The sequence below is a fragment of the Podarcis raffonei genome, chromosome 9 (assembly GCF_027172205.1).
Source record: "Podarcis raffonei isolate rPodRaf1 chromosome 9, rPodRaf1.pri, whole genome shotgun sequence".
NCBI classification, from domain to species: domain Eukaryota; kingdom Metazoa; phylum Chordata; class Lepidosauria; order Squamata; family Lacertidae; genus Podarcis; species Podarcis raffonei.
The window spans coordinates 40,856,140-40,873,183 of NC_070610.1; the positions used below are offsets into that span (position 1 = coordinate 40,856,140).

A 17,044-nucleotide genomic window follows, 5' to 3' on the forward strand; every position below is an offset into this window, starting at 1 on the left:
AAACAACCTTTCTCCCTCCTCTATGTGACATCCTTTTATATATTTGAACATGGCTATCATATCACCCCTTAGCCTCCTCTTCTCCAGGCTAAACATGCCCAGCTCCCTTAGCCATTCCTCATAAGGCATCGTTTCCAGGCCTTTGACCATTTTGGTTGCCCTCCTCTGGACACGTTCCAGTTTGTCAGTGTCCTTCTTGAACTGTGGTGCCCAGAACTGGACACAGTACTCCAGGTGAGGTCTGACCAGAGCAGAATACAGTGGCACTATTACTTCCCTTGATCTAGATGCTATACTCCTATTGATGCAGCCCAGAATTGCATTGGCTTTTTTAGCTGCCGCATCACACTGTTGGCTCATGTCAAGTTTGTGGTCAACCAAGACTCCTAGATCCTTTTCACATGTAGTGCTCTCAAGCCAGGTGTCACCCATATAGCCCCTGCTCTTCCTTAAAATAATAATCATTTAAAAATATATTAAATTATCACAAAATAACCCCAGTGCATCGTACAATTTAAGAACCTTAATCAAGCACATTAAACAAACCAATAAAAGGTTACATCACACATACACCCCCCTCAAGTTACATCGATCCAGAAGCACAGCCTTCCCTATCACTGCTGATGAACAAATCAACCAAAGACCTGGGCAAATGAATGCATTTTTAGCTGGCACCAGAAAACCAGAAAAGGTGATGCCAATTGGGCCTGAGAAGGGAGGGCCTTCATAAACTTAGCGTCTCTTAAATGCCTCCCCTTGAATTGAAGGAGGCAGTGATGGCCACCAACTTGGATGACTTTAAAAAGGTTAAACACATTCATGGAGATAATGACTGCAAGCCATGCTTTGCCATTGGCTCCGCCCCCTTATATTCATCTCCAGCGGACCTGAGTGAAGCCTGCTCACTCACTGGTCCGCTCGGCTGGCCCCACCTCCACCAATGCCGCTGATTGGATTATTTGAACCGGGGTTTGGCAGGAACCCTCAACGACTGCGACATCAGGGAGCCGGGCCAGCACAGCCAGCTGGTAAGTCCCACATGACTTGGGGTGCTGCACGCAGTCCCACAAAGGGTGCCCACAATCGGAGGAGCATTCATTATGGCTGCAACACTCTTCCTCCATGGTTTGATGCTGTGTGCTTCTGAACAACAGTTGCTAGAAACCGCAGAAGGGAAGAGGGCTCTTGGGTTTGAGTCCTCCTGACCAACTTCCTACAGGCATCTGGTTGGCTGTTGAAAGTACAAGAGGGACTAGATATATCTTTGGCCTGATCCAGCAAGCTGTTACGTTCTTATGAATGGGAATAATTATAAACTTTGGCTGGATCTCTCCCACTTTCTTTCCTACAAGGAGCATGATTGAGAGGATTCATAGTAAAAATCACAATGGCCACATGTGCTATATGCACAACTCCCACCAACATAAATAGGTCTCAAGTTCCCCCAAGACTACATGGAGACATACATACAGTGGTACCTCGGGTTACATACGCTTCAGGTTACATACGCTTCAGGTAACAGATTTTGCTAACCCAGAAACAGTGCTTCAGGTTAAGAACTTTGCTTCAGGATGAGAACAGAAATCGTGCTCCGGCGGCACGGCAGCAGCGGGAGGCCCCATTAGCTAAAGTGGTGCTTCAGGTGAAGAACAGTTTCAGGTTAAGTATGGACCTCCGGAACGAATTAAGTACTTAACCCGAGGTACCACTGTACTTTTTTAAAAAAAAGTGTGCAAAGGATTGCAGCCTTCATCAATAAACATGTCAGACTTCTGGGTTAGCGCCTCCGGTAATGGCTGAATTCCTCTGATCGGGAGAAATTTGCTTCGTGGAAATTAGGGTCTGGCCGCCACGGCGAAGGCAGGGACCCACAAAAAATCACAGGCGGGAGAAGCCTGTGAACGTGGGATTCGGCTGGCACCTTTTGCGCCTCCCCTACTTGCGGGGAAACCCGGTTTCGGGGATCCGGAGCGACGTGGGGTGAGTGGCGCGGTGCTTCGAATTGACTGCTTCTTTCACGGAGTGAAGCCGCATTGCTGTTGCCGGAGAGCGCTGACTTTTTCCTGTGGACAATTTGATCTTAAAACAACTACCCGTGAGTAGAATGGAAAATTGGATTTTTAAACATCTTAATTTGGCACCGAAACGGGGAGGTTTCAAACAGGAAGTCCGCCTTCCCCTTTTGTAAATAGACTGAAGCAAAGAGGCTGCAAGCTAAAGTCTTGGAAAGCCTTCCATAAAGGATTAAACTTCCATCGGCTAAAATCATCAAACCCCCCTTGGAAGCAGGAGAAGAGGGGGGAAATTTTGGATTGCATAAGCCTGCAGGAGAGAGTGAAGAAAGTCAAATTACCACCGCTCTGAACCTGGAAACGGGCTGCTAGTAAGACTGAAGTTTTGGAAATGCTCATTGACTGTGAATAGATCATTTGTTGACAGTTAGTTAAATAAGAGAAATACATTGTTTCCATTGTCTCCTTCTGCGTTTAAAAAGGAGTAAAAGTAACTGAAAATTGAAACTAACTTTATTGCTTGAACTGTGCTTAAAAGGATTGATACAAATAGAAATTGTTTCCCCCTAGAGGAAGCCTTTGAAATTGTTACATGAGCTGAGCTGGGGGAATTTCCAGCGGCAAGATAAAAAACTGTGAGAATCTGGGATTGACCTTGGACCGTTAAGAATGTTGACAGAAGAAGCCTTAGTGGTTGCATTATGTAAGATAAATGATTCACTGGAACAGCTCCATAAGAAGACGGATGCGATGACTATAAAAATTGATAACTTGGAACAAAAAGTGACTAATTTGGGACAAAAAGTGAATATTAATACAGAAACTATTCAGGAATCGATACAGGGATCTACTTTGACATGGCAAATTGAGGAGAAGGCGGGGGAGAAAGTTGTTGTTGTGGAACCTAAAGTAGCACAAGTGGAGAGGGAGAGAGCCCCAGCCTTACAGATGCAATTTGATGACTATAAGTTGATGCCTTTTATGATTGAATTTAGAGAAAGTCAGATTTTGAGGATTGGAGCCCCGCTTGGACTGGAGAAGGAAAGTTGGCTAGATCCCTTCATGCAGGGATTTACTGACCTTTGGGACCTGGACTTGGGTCAGGAGGAGACTGGAGTTGTGGGGACCGCCAGATTTGGAGGAACTTTGAAATACGTCTGGAAATATCTTTTGAATCTTAGTTTTAACTATGGAGAATTGGCTGACTTGTCGAGAAGGAATAAAAACATTGCCAGGTGGGAATTTCCCCGAGATCTACTCTTCAGCATCAAAGGAAGGAAAATAAGAACAAGATCAGGGGAAGACAAAGTAAAGTGCATGTATAAATATGAAGAAAACTTGCAGAAGGGACTTGGAAAAGAGTTAAGAGCCTCGGACAGAAGATCACCAGGTTGATAGACTATATGGAATTGACGGAAATGACTGGCAGAATCTGAGACCAGGGAGAAGAGACGGTGGAAGAATATTGGAAAAAGTTTAAAATCTATATATGGAAATAATGTAAAATTAATGAGTGTTAGAAAAATGTTGGAAGGGAATTATACGGCTTTAGTAGAAATGTTATAAGGAATTAAGCATAAATAAGTATTATAGTATTAATGGAAAATAGGGTTAAAATATGTTAAGATAACCATATGATAGAAAATAGAGAAAGATGGAAAGGATTTGCTGAAATAATTAATAGAAATGGAATACAAAAAGGGAGGTGAGAGGAGGTCGATGAAACAAGGGAATGAAAGAGAGGGTATTGAGATGGTATGATGTGTGTTTTTTGAATTGTTTTTGCTCTCGTTTTGTTTAATGTGTTAATGTTGTGTTGTGTATTGTTTATATATTGTACTGTATTGTTTTTTCTTTCTTTTGCTTTTTCTTTTTTTCTTTTCTTTTCTCCTTTTTGTAAGGTTTAAAAGTAATAAATATTATTTTTTTAAAAAAATAATAATAAACACCGTGACAATTTGGAAAAAAAATATAAATAAACATGTCATAAGCCTCATGCATCACTCTTCAGTGGAGCTAAATTAACATCAATCCAAGGACTTTCATTTAACTGGGTTGTGAATCAGCTTCTGTGGGTATCTGTGCAGTTGAATGATTCATGACCATATAGCCACAATGTGTTTGATAAGAATGTTTTATTACGACGTTACAAAATGCAGGACTTGGCCAGCAAAGACACCAGGTACACAGGAAACTATAATGGCATCAGTCAATGTGTGAAGCAGCATACAGCAAGCTTGAAAGAGCATTCAGACCACGCAGCAAGTGCTTCCTGCCCTTCCAGTGTATAAATAGCAACCTGTACAAATGTGCTCTTGCACAGCTCAGAGCACTGAGAGCACTGAGAGGGGCAGTCCCTCTTCACTATGCATCTTCAGGCAAGAGTGGTGAGAGCTATAAACCACCACCATCTGGTGGGTCGCAGGTTCACCATCCTTTCCTTAGGACAGGCATAGGCAAACTCAGCCCTCCAGGTGTTTTGGGACTACAACTCCCATCATCCCTAGCTAACAGGACCAGTGGTCAGGGATGATGGGAGTTGTAGTCCCAAAACATCTGGAGGGCAGAGTTTGCCTATGCCTGCCTTAGGAGCTTGTGCAGCTTGCTCCCATTGGCTGGTGTCCTGCCTTACACGCAAATATGAGCAGCTGAGGCACAAAAGGGAACGCTCCAAAGGAGCAACTGCTGCTGTCCAACCTGGAGAGGCATTAAAGGTAAAGGTAAAGGGACCCCTGACCATTAGGTTCAGTTGTGGCCGACTCTGGGGTTGCGGTGCTCATCTCGCTTTATTGGCCGAGGGAGCCGGCGTACAGCTTCCGGGTCATGTGGCCAGCATGACTAAGCCGCTTCTGGAGAACCAGAGCAGCGCACGGAAACACCGTTTACCTTCCCACCGGAGCAGTACCTATTTATCGACTTGTACTTTGACGTGCTTTCGAACTGCTAGGTTGGCAGGAGCAGGGACCGAGCAACGGGAGCTCACCCCATCGCAGGGATTTGAACCGCCAACCTTCTGATGGGCAAGTGGCGCTGTGGTTTAACCCACAGCGCCACCCGCATCCCATGGAGAGGCATTACACTTTGCTAATTTTTCTGGAAGCAGTGTGGAGGCAAAGTTGCATAAGGGGTGTATGCCTTAGGATTCAGCTGTCATCTTGGGGGTCAGGTGCCAGAATCCTGAGGATTAGGCTGGGTCTGGACTGCCAGTAAGGTGGCCAGGTTAAAAAAATTAAGGGACTAGGACTCCTGCACCTTTAGTAGTTATGAAGAAGAGAGAATTCCATCATATTAAAGGTGCAAGAGTGCTATCCTCTTTTTTTATCTGCTCATCCCAACTACCAACTGCCTACCCTGTTACATGCTTCACATAAGAGTGGAGCACACAGCTCAGACTGAAAGGATCACATACATCAGGGACGAGGAAGAAGTTTGATCCAGTTCACATTTAAAGGCAAACTCATATAATTTGAAATTTCTGAAACTGTACAGAAATGCAGCCACCCTTCAAAACTCTCTGAATTCCGCAATGCAGTTTTTCAACCAAGTATTGCAAATAATGCATGTGCATGGGCACATAAAAATGCATATACAACGCACAAAATGGTTTTGCAGAAATGTGCATATGAAGGAAAAATTAGCTGAATTCTCATAAGGACTTCTTTTTTTTTGTAAAGTGCAAACTGATGTAAAAATGTGGAAAACTTAAGGCTGGTAAAATGAGAAGCTGAGAGAAACAGGAAACCACAGATTCTCCCATCCCTTCGTACCCTACAGTCTCTGCTAGGATTTTATTGCCATTTTCAAATTAAACCAAAATATTTGCTGTTGAACTTCATCCTTTGGCCATTCAAGGTAGGTTTTTGTATTCATTAGTTTCCTGAGCTTGCAAAACCTTTTGGGGATGGTCTTCTCTGGAATGGGCTCCAGAAGGATCAGAATTGCTGCATCGTTGTTCTCATCAAAAAGCCGGAAGTGAGAGAAATCAAGTTCGTACTTGCACCACTCGCTTTGTACAAAGTGCTCCGACAGCACAAACAGAGTTTTAGAACTCTTCTCAATGGAGTCGATAATGTTGTCCACAATCCATTTGCCAGGCGTAAAATCCCTTTTATGGAGGCAGAGTTTAAATGGGGGATTAGCTTGCTCCAGCTCCTGCACCATGAAGTCTTCCACCCATTCAGAGTCCTGCTCGCTGTAGGAAACAAAGGCATCATAGCAGGTTTCTTTCTTGTGGTTTCTCTGGGGCTTGCGTTTCGCTTGAAGCCACGCCCAGGTCATTTGCATATACCAGATGGCATGAAGCTTGTGGCAAAGAACAGCCGCCGCCACGACGACCAACAGCATCAGGATGCAGATTAAGGACACCATCAAAGTCAGGTGGCAGTCAGAGGGCCGAAACTGAACAGCTCCCACTCGCTTCCCTCTTACATGCTCCGGAGAGTCACAGATGTAGTTTTCTGGCCACGCAACAAAGACATTAGATGGTCCTTGTTGCGACTGCGTGAAGGATACAAATTCACACGAGCAGCGGAAACTGTTGTAACGCGCATCCAGTTTCTCGATTTTTGCAAATTTGACAAGTTGCTGCTCATTGAAGTCGAATATTTGGTTTCGTCTAATATTTATGATTCTAGCACTAGGAATTGAGGCAGCATCCGGTAGGGTTGTCAATCTGTTGTCTTTGATGTAAAGCTCCTGCAGGTCAGGAAGGCTCAATCTGAAGTCTTTGAGGTTATTATGGCTAACATCCAGTACTTTGAGACTTTGAGGAATGCAGTTTGTGAGCATGTTTAATTTACAGCCAGATATATTTAAAAATTTCAGACTTCTGGGCCAAACACACGAGGCTGGCATTGCTTCAAAGTTATTTTGACTTATATCCAAGTTAATAAGATGCCGTCTAAGAGCTACGCTTTCTGCTACTACTGAAATCTGCTTCAAAGAATTCCGACTGACATTTAAAGTTTGTAATCTAGGCCAGGCGTCCGCACACAATGATTTTTTCAAATACGGATCTAGCAACAAATTCCCACTGAAATCAAGATACAGGAGGGAATAGAAGTGCCTTGCAAGATCACAGGGCACTAGATAAACAAAGGCATTTTCAAGTGTAAGTCTGGTAAAGTTCATCACAAGAGGCGTCACAGAAGACAGATCTGAAAAGGAATAAAACTTGGTAATTGTCAAATTTCTGACTGTTATCACTTTCAGGGAAGTTGGAGCATCTTGAAGACCATAAAAATGCCCAGTACCTTCAAACTTGCAATCTACTATCTCTATCTCTTGCATTTGTTTCATACGGGAAAATATGGGTGCAATCCGAATGACAGACATATCCGAAAGTTCAACATTTCTAAGGATAACTTTCTGCACAGCTGTAAGAAGCACTGGATCAGAATAGGGAATGGGCGGCATATCAAGGATTTGTATATTTCTCAGTTCAAGACACACCACAGAATCTGTAACATCATATATAATTGCAGCTAAAGTGGCATCGGGGGGAATATTCAACATAATGTGATTTATCAACTTAATTGATTTCAGAGTTCCTGCTACATATTGTTTGAGGTTGTGTCCTTCAATTTCCAGTTCTTCAAGAGTTGAAATTCCTTCCAAGTCATGTGTCTGTAAAGCAGAGAAGTTGTCATTTCCAAAGTACAGGTATCTCAGTTTTGGCAATTCAGAAAACAGTGGAGCTTCCCCAAGAATCTGGTAGCTGTTACCTATTAGGTTCAACTTCTGTAAGGAAGAAAGGGGCCTGAACCAAGAGGCCGACAAGTGAGACAGTTTGTTCTTTGATAAATCCAAGTATTCCAGCTTTACAAGGGAGCGGAAGGCGTTCTCATCAATTGTCCGAATTTGGTTAGATTGGAGCAAAAGAGTTTTCAGATTGATGGCAAACTTCAGGTCCTCTTCCCCGATGTGCTCTATACTGTTGGAGGTCAAATCCAGCTTCACAATATCATCTTCTAGCCCAGAAGGAACTGCACGTAAAGCCCTTGAAGAATAGTTGCAAAAGTGAGTGGCATCGCAAAACGGGCTGATCTGCTGGGCAGAGAGACTCACAGCTCCAACAGCAGAGATGAACCACAGGCACCAGACTTGCTCAAACATGACTGTCTAAATGGTGGAGGAGGGGTGAAAAAGGAAGAAAGAAACAGAAACAGAATTGTGTGAATTTGTTTTTAATTCACTATTAAAAGCATTTAATCACACAGTCAGTATTTTAACAACTTTTTATACAAACTGCTATAAGAAAGTTCACTGATAGATAGAGGCTTGACAAGAGGACCAATCAGGCGGTTGCCCCTGGCTTCAGCCACTAATATACAGACACCTTTAGGTGCCAAGCAAAAATGTTCCTTTTTAACATCCCATGCCCTTTTAAAATGTATTTGTTTGGGGTGGGGGTGGGCTATTGGGTTGCTGCTTTTATTTTTATTAGTTATTTTGTGGTTTTATATCTTGATTTCATTCTGTGAACCACCCTAAGACCCCTGGATATAGGGCAGTATAGAAATTCAATTAATAATAATATCAAGGGTGGCCTTCAATGAAGCTTTACTCACGAGTAGATCTAAAGAAATTAGTGACCCTAACTTAATGCCCATCCATTTCAAACTGAGTCAAACTTAGTTGAACCACAGGCTGTTTGGGGGGAATCGCTGCTGTGGGTATTTGCCAAAGCTGTTGCCATGGGCACTGCCACCTTGGAAGGTATCCTGCAGACAGGCAGTAAATCCAAAATGGCCATTCCAGATGTTTGGCAGCATCAGCTGCACTACATGGGCAATAGCTGTCCTACTGATTGTTATTTTGGTGCTCATAAACTAAACTGTAGCACAGGACAGCTATTGTCCATGTAAACAGTGCTTTAGTCTACATGGGCCAACTCTCATTCTCACAATTGTTGTAAAGCGACACAAGCCATCATTTTACAGACGGGGGAACCAAAGGAATCAACTGAAGGCTGCTCAACAAGTTGAGGGCTAGAGATGAATTTGAGCCCTGGTCTCTTGAAGACCAAACCAAAGAGCAGTAATTTCTGAGCTGTTTTGAAGCAGCCAAACTTTCGTCCTGCACTTTTGGTTCAGTTGGCTGCCCTCCCAGCAGCTTTTGCTTGGCTGGATCTTGTGCCAACAGATGGGAAAGTCCCAAAACTTCCCCCCTCCCACCACTGCCTGCACTTTCATATTCATGCAAGAAAGGCTGGTGACCTCGATTCATTCCAGATGCTTTTGCTGGGAATGTCCCAGGCACATTTATAACATAAACAACTGCACAAACCTGAAAAAAGCCTTTTCTCTCTCCCCCCCCCTCCATCTGCTATTGTCAAGTAGCAATTTGGAAACAACAAGCATTAGTTGGCAATGGGAAACCTACAGGCTGTTGCACACTTGCACCCAAGTTAATTGATCAACAGCACAATCCTAAACGTATCTACTCATAAGTAGGTCCTACTGAATTCAGTAGGGTTTGCCCTTGGGTAAATGGGGTTAGAACTGCAGCCTTAGTGTTTTAGCAGACAACAAATGGGCAAACAACAAATACAAATGAAGTAGCTTCTCCAAACACTGGGTTCTGAAAAACCGCTCACCTTCCCAGGGAGGTCGAGTTGCAGGCTGGCCACGAACACTCCCTGTGTACAGCAGGGGGCATAGTGATGCTGCCCATGTCATTGGGAGTCCTGGCCGTGTCACGCCCCACGGCTGACCAATATGGTCCATTGGGGGCGTGGCTTACCTGATTTAAACATCCGCGTGGCTGGGGGCTCAGTCTCCTTTTCTCCTCCTGCGTCAGATCTCCCACCCTATTTCTATGCATACGCCATCTTGTGCTTGCTATGGACTACAGTTAGTCGCCTGTTGAGGGAGCCAGGTAGGAATTTTCCCACTTGGGGAACTGGCACCAGCAATGTGGTTTTCACCTGCCTTGAAGCAATCGTCACAACTTTGTAAGGTTTGGCAGTTAGGCATTGGTAAACCAGGTTTATGGGAGGGGAGGTTGTGGCCTTTACCTGCCCCTCCTCTTTAAAGGTATTCTGTTAAAGGGATCCGGGGGTGTAGATCCTGTCCAAAGCCCGGGTAAGGGTTAGCGCCATGCCACGACCCCATCGGTGACCCTGGGGGAGCTCACAGTTGATAACATCAACAGGGTTCCCCCTACTGGTGGTTGACCCTTATGAGACTACCTGCATGATGGGCAGGAGTCAGATATAGTCGGTTTAGTTCCATTGCCTAAGTCAGGGGTAGGCAACCTAAGGTCCGCAGACCGGATGCAGCCCAATCGCCTTCTCAATCCAGCCCACAGACGGCCCAGGAATCAGTGTGTTTTTACATGAGCAGAATGTGTCCTTTTATTTAAAATGCACCTCTGGGTTATTTGTGGGGCATAGGAATTCATTCATCCCCCCCCAAAAAAAAAATAGTCCGGCCCACCACATGGTGAAGGACAGTGGACCGGCCCATGGCTGAAAAAGGTTGCTGACCCCTGGCCTAAGCCAATACCACTCACATCTGTAACCAATAAAGTTGTAGCCTTATTTATCCCATTAACCCAAAATATTGGTGTCCCTGTGTTTCATTATCTAAGAAATGGGTGGGGCTCGGGGGCTTGCCATGCAACACAGGATGGGCTCTGTCTGACACACTCAAGAACCCAATCAGCTTGCTAAATGTCATTGGGAAGATTTACTCGGGGTACCTGCTAAACAAACTATCGAAATGGATGGAGGACGACAATATCATTGCCGATGAACAGGCGGGTTTTCGCCCTGGAAGATCTACCATAGACCAAATATTAACCTTGAATCACCTGGCGGAAAAGTATGCCGGCAAAGCCCCAAAGGTTCTTCATGTGGCTTTTATTGACCTTAAGCAGGCATTTGATCGAATCTCTAGAAAGCAGCTATGGACAAAACTGGCTGCTACAAAGATCGATCGTCGTCTCCTTCATCTGATTATCAGCCTCCATACAAACACCTTTCTGAGAATCAGGCTAGACAATAAAGGCCTAGTCTCCAACCCTGTTACCACCACTAGAGGGGTAAGACAGGGTTGTCTATTGGCCCCAGCATTGTTTAGCTTTTACATTAACTCACTGGTGACTCACATGGCCAATGATGCTTTCCACCCCACCCCCCCAAATTAGCAGGCCGATCTCTGAATGTTCTTCTGTATGCGGATGACGCCGCACTTCTTGCCAGATCCCCTATTGGACTGAGGAGAACGTTGCAAGCTCTACATGAATACTGTGATCAGCATGAGCTCCAACCCAACTATGCTAAGACCAAGATCATGGTCTTCTCTGCCCAACCAAGACTCCATCGATGGTCGATGAACGGGATCCCCCTAGAGCAGGTTAACTGCTTTAAATATCTGGGACAAGTAATACAGTCAAATAGGTCTTTTCTGGCCCATAGAGACTATATAACAACTAATGCATCTAAAGCAGCCACCCAGATTAGATCTCTATATGCTAAGAATCAGGCTCAATCAGTGAAGATAGCTTTGAGACTCTTTCAAATGAAAGTCCTCCCCCTTCTTTTGGTGGGCATCTCTTTAGGCTCCCGTAGGGATTTTTTGAAACTGGATTCTATCCAAACGCGATTCCTTAGAGCCATCCTTAGGATTCCCCCCTCGGTAGCGGGTGCGGTTATGAGATTAGAGGTCGGCTGGCAAGCTCTACGGTATGTGGCCTTGAAGACGAAGCTCTGGCTATGGCTCAAGCTTTGTTTTAAACCAGTGGGTATTGCCCCCTTGATATTGAGGGACGATTTCCAATCATTGTGGGAAAGGGAGGTCATTAACGAGGTTCAATCCTGCGGATTGTCTCACCTTTACTTTGAGTCTATGACGTACAATCAAGCTAGAGCTGTGATCTCCCGGAGACTGAGTGACATTGCCAGACAAGAGGACATAGCCCAGGTAAAACCAGGGATATTCCTAGGGGACCAGATTTATCAGACCATACCAGCCCCCTACCTTGCAGAAATCCACTATGTGGAATACCGCAGACTTCTTACAGCGGCTAGATTAAATGTCCTTGACTCTGTGATATTGTGGGGAAGGTACAGGGGAGTACCATACGCCCAGAGAACCTGTCATTGTGCCATGGGTGTGGTTGAGTCCACCGAACACATTCTCTTGACTTGCCCTTCTTATGCAGAGCTTAGACAAAATTTTATAGACCCACTCCTATGTCAATTTAGCTTCCTACCCGGAGAAAACCAGGTTTTACACTTGCTGAATAATGTCACTAGAGCTATACCTTCCTTGGTGGCCAAATTTCTTTTTTTAGCTTTTAAGCGTCGCAAGACTGTAATTGACTGTATTGATATGGGGCTATCTGTTTAGCCCATTTTAGTGTTGGCTAAGTTCTAAAATCTTCCTGTGTATTGACAAATGTACTTTTTTCTGACTGACGGTCGAATAAAAGGTTGATGATGATGACAGAACCAGAAGGAAATCTGCTACCTGAATAGTTCACACCAAATGGTGCTTCCACAGTGGGGCTGTTGGGGGTCAGGGGGTGGGGGTCAGGGGCATCATTTCAAGCTACATGGCGCCTCCGTGCCTGGTGTGGGCAATTGCAGGCCGAATGAGCAATGGCAGTGGACTGCACAAGAGAAGGTGCATTGGAGGATACCCAGTGGCAAGGTCCCCATAAAAAAGAAAAAACCTGATGCTTACTTCATGCATGTCAAGCTATGTCTAAAACTTGGGAAGTTCTTATGACCATTTTTTCACACACAAATACCTGTGGATCGTTTCACTTTCAGACCTATTTGTAAACGTGTGACTAAAGTGGGAGAGAGAGGGGGAAAGGGCTTTCAAATGAGCATCGCCATGCAATGCATGTCAAAGATAATGCAGCTGCTTTTGCATCCCCATTGCAGAGGGAAGGAAAGTGGAAAAACAAAAATTAAGCAGCGCAGCACGTTTCCTCAGAAACAAACTCCATGAACTTTTCCCCCAGCATAAACGTGGAAAGAACTGCCCTGTCCGCAGCAGCGCAACCATCGGCTTAAGCTGCAATCCTATACTTATTAACTATCAGTAAATGCCATGGAACTCAGCGGGACGGACTTGTGAGCAGGAGGCTGTGGGCTTGCTTCGAAAGCGTCGAGCCGCAGCAAGAAGAAAACACATAAAAACACTAGAAAAATACAATACCCACCTGCAGCGCATGCAGAGTCTCTTCCAAGGGGTTGGGGCTCCTCAGGTGCGCAAAGTCCGCGTCGTCCTGCAAGAGTTGAAGGCGCCTCTCCGCCGCGCTCCCGGCTCCCTCCGCCGCTTCTCCGCAACTGGATTTCCCGGAGGGGAAGTGCCTGGCGGGCCTCCGAGGGTTTGCCTTGCAGACGCGGGCGAGGACGGAGCCAGAAGGGGAGGAGCGCGGCGGGCGGGCAGCCGGCCATTCGCCGGCGGGGGAGGGGGACGACTCGGTGCAGCCGTTGCCGCCAGGCTTCAGGTGCCGGAGTCGCCCCGGGGGCGGGGGCGAACAGACGCCCCCGGGCCCTGAAGCGCGAGGCCTCCCGGCGGGCGGAGGGACCCTTCGGCCTTGCCCCGCTGCCGAGTTAGCCGGAGGTCACCGCGCTTGCCGCTCGCCTCCGGAGTCGCTTGTGGCGGGCTTCTTACCCCGGGGCAGTAAGCCCGTTGCTCCCGCAGCACAGTGAGTGGCAGCACCGGGAGCAAATCGTGCAGAAGGGAAGCTTGAGGTTTCTGGGCGTGAGGGGCGACGAAGAGGGATAAGGGCTGCTCTCAAGTGAACGCACCATATTAAATGAACTTTTATTGAAGGCAGCCTTGGGTCACAGCTGCAGCACCATACATTTAAAGCCTCTGGCTTACCCAAAGAATCCTGGGAAATGTAGAATCATAGCATCGTAGCGCTGGAAGGAGCTCAAGGACTATTCCAGTCCAACCCCTTGCAATGCAGGAATCTCAAGCGTAGTTTGTTAAGAGTGCTCTGAAGAGGCTGAACTACAATTCCCAGGATTCTTTGGGGAGAGCTGGGTGCTTTCCATGCACGGTGTGGTTATGGGTTTCTAGGTCTTGATGGAGGAAGTGCTGCCTCAAAACACTTTGCTGCCTAAAATGGAGCCCTTCTCGTACATCCCTTCGCCACCCAGCACATTAAAAAGAGTTAGGATCCCTCCAGACCGGAGCAGAGTTCTTGGTGGGGGTGGGGATATATTTTGTGATATGCTATTGACACAACAATAATGCCTTAGTGGCCATTGACATATCAATCAGCTTGATCAGTTCTGCAAATTTCCCCAATGTTGCTGCATTATCGCCCATCTACAAGGGAACACTTGTGCTATAGCACAACCAAAGCAGAACATAAACAACGACACAACATTTGTGGTATGAAGAGTTAACAGGAATTCAGCAGGAAGATACAGGGCAAGCGATGATAGGAAACAAAGCATCCTGCTTTGAGGATGGAGTCCTGTTGCCTTTCCTGGTGTGGTGTGTAGAACAGGGAGAGGTGTCATCTTGTTCTTTGCCTCAGGCAGCAAAATGTCTTGGACCAGTCCTGGACAGCAAGCCTGGAAGGTGGGGAGCTGCTCAAGACATGATGAATCTTTGCCTACTTCTCCAGTGAATTTTTACACCTTTTTTTAAAAAATGGTGAACATTTTAAGTTGATCTCATCAGTGACTTTAACCATGATTACTAGGTTCCTCCTTCACTGCTTTTGAATACCAGTTACTGGGAATCGCAGGTCCTGTGTGTGGGCTTCCCACTGGGACATCTGGCAGCACCTAGGAGACAAGTCACTGGCTGTTCACTTGACACGTGCAGCAAAGGAGAACATCCAGTCCTCCAGTCTTCAGTTGGAAGCAAATATTGGACATTTTCCAGCCAATTCAAGGAAAGCTTTTACCATTGGAACAGGCTTATCGTCCGTTGCGTGGAGTTGGTTTACCAGGGAGTTCTTTTTAAGAACCTAAAAGTCCCCTTCTCTTAAATCAGTGCAACAGGAGCAAATTGTGTTTAACAGTTCTCACCTACAGATGTCCCTCTGCTAGCTGTTGTTTTTATGTTATTTTCAGCAAAGCCAGTGCACAGAGAAGCAAGCCATTTCGTATGTTATCCTGCAATACTGAAGTCATCTAAATAATTTTGTAGTGTCAGCAAACCTATACAACAGGTTCAGTAGAACAACACAGGAATCCTAGTAAATGAGGTCACAAGGGATCAGCAGCATGCCCTTTAGATCAGAGGGGTCAGCAGTGTGGAACCCACAGGCAAAAGTATGCCCCCAGTACTACTTCTGGTGCCCACAAAAGGTCTCAGTAAACATCCCCTAGAAGTCCACCGTGTATGAGAGATTTCACTTCATGCTCAGTACCTGTTTGTACTGGCTCAGCCTCTTCTAGACGGAACACCTCTCCTTAAACATGTTCACATATTTAAGGAAAAGAGGCATTTACCTTTTCTGAATGCCAGCACAAGTGCACACCATCTGTTCTGAACAAGAGTGAAGGTTCAAAGTGCTTCTCTGAACAAGCATGGCGGTGGCTGATGCAAGTGAGCGTTTCCCACACTGATGGGGTGCATGACCACATCATTTTGTGGTCCCATCTCTCTTTCTGTTTTCAGATATGGGAGCCATTTTGTGACTGCTGCCTGTGGCATATTCTCAAAACTGAAGGTAAAGGTACCCCTGCCCGTACGGGCCAGTCTTGACAGACTCTGGGGTTGTGCGCCCATCTCACTCAAGAGGCCGGGGGCCAGCGCTGTCCGCAGACACTTCCGGGTCACGTGGCCAGCGTGACAAGCTGCATCTGGCGAGCCAGCGCAGCACACGGAACGCCGTTTACCTTCCCGCTGGTAAGCGGTCCCTATTTATCTACTTGCACCCGGAGGTGCTTTCGAACTGCTAGGTTGGCAGGCGCTGGGACCGAGCAGCGGGAGCGCACCCCGCCGCGGGGATTCGAACCACCGACCTTTCGATCGGCAAGCCCTAGGCGCTGAGGCTTTTACCCACAGCGCCACCCGCGTCCCTCTCTCAAAACTGAAAGGTGCCTACAAAAAATCTGGCAACCTCTGATTCAGAAATTACGCAACAGCTTTTTAAAAAAACCTTTGTTTTACTTCCTCATGGACGGCGTTCTTCAGGCTCTTCCATCATGTTCATGTCTGTGGTTTCCTGTTAATGTCATCAGTGGCTAAATTAAATATATCCGTCTCATCAGCAGATTATCGGTCCCATGCAAGCCCTGATCTTCTGCCAAGGGCTTCTGCTTTTCCCCGCACTGTATGATGCAAGGGGTATTGGCTGGGCAGTGCACCTCTTGCAGCTCAATACCTGTCAAGCAGACACCACACTAAGCTTTCAACCACAAGTCCCCAAAAGGGAAGGGCAAGCAAAAGTGGTAGCAGAAGCAACTGCTCTCATTGGAAGACAATAAGCAGCAGAAATAACACCAGCACCAGCACCAGACTGCCCATCATAATAAAACATCAAACATTAAAAAACCTCCTGATACAGGGCTGCCTTCAGATGTCTTCTAAAAGTTGTATAGTTATTTATCTATGACAGCTGATGGGAGGGTGTCACCACTGAGAAGTCCCTCTGCCTAGTTCCCTGTAACTTTACTCTCACAGTGAGGAAACCTTAGTGTTCAGCCTGAATGATGGGGGTGGAGATGCTCCCTTCAGGTTATTGTTATTATAGTATTTATTTATATCCCACTTTCCCCCTGAAAGAGATGCAAGGCAGCTTACATATAAAATAAGAACAGCTAAAAAGTTGTTTTAATCAGACACTGATAGAATTAAAACTATATATATCTACTGTATATATCTTTATTGATATTGATAGGCATGCAGTGGAGCCTGCATGGATCAGAATTTTCTTTCTCCTAGATGGGCTACCTTCCCAGGTTGATGAGTCCCATCAGCACCCCCCACTTCCCCCTACAGCATTTGCAGAAACTGCCTTCTTGACTGTTGGGCCCACCATCCATCTTGTCCGCTCAATCTGCCAGAGCATTCAGGGGAAGCCTGAAGGCTATGGCT

At 45.9% G+C, this 17,044-nt stretch overlaps 1 protein-coding gene across 1 annotated transcript; it reads right to left on the reverse strand.

Moving 5' to 3' along the window:
* Positions 1-5,668: 5,668 nt before the first annotated feature.
* TLR2 (toll like receptor 2) lies at positions 5,669-13,598 on the reverse strand (the record flags this gene model as incomplete). Its single annotated transcript, XM_053403305.1, has 2 exons — positions 5,669-8,132; positions 13,191-13,598. Coding segments are annotated over 2 exons (2,748 nt in total), but the record flags the coding sequence as incomplete, so codon positions are not given.
* Positions 13,599-17,044: the final 3,446 nt, after the last annotated feature.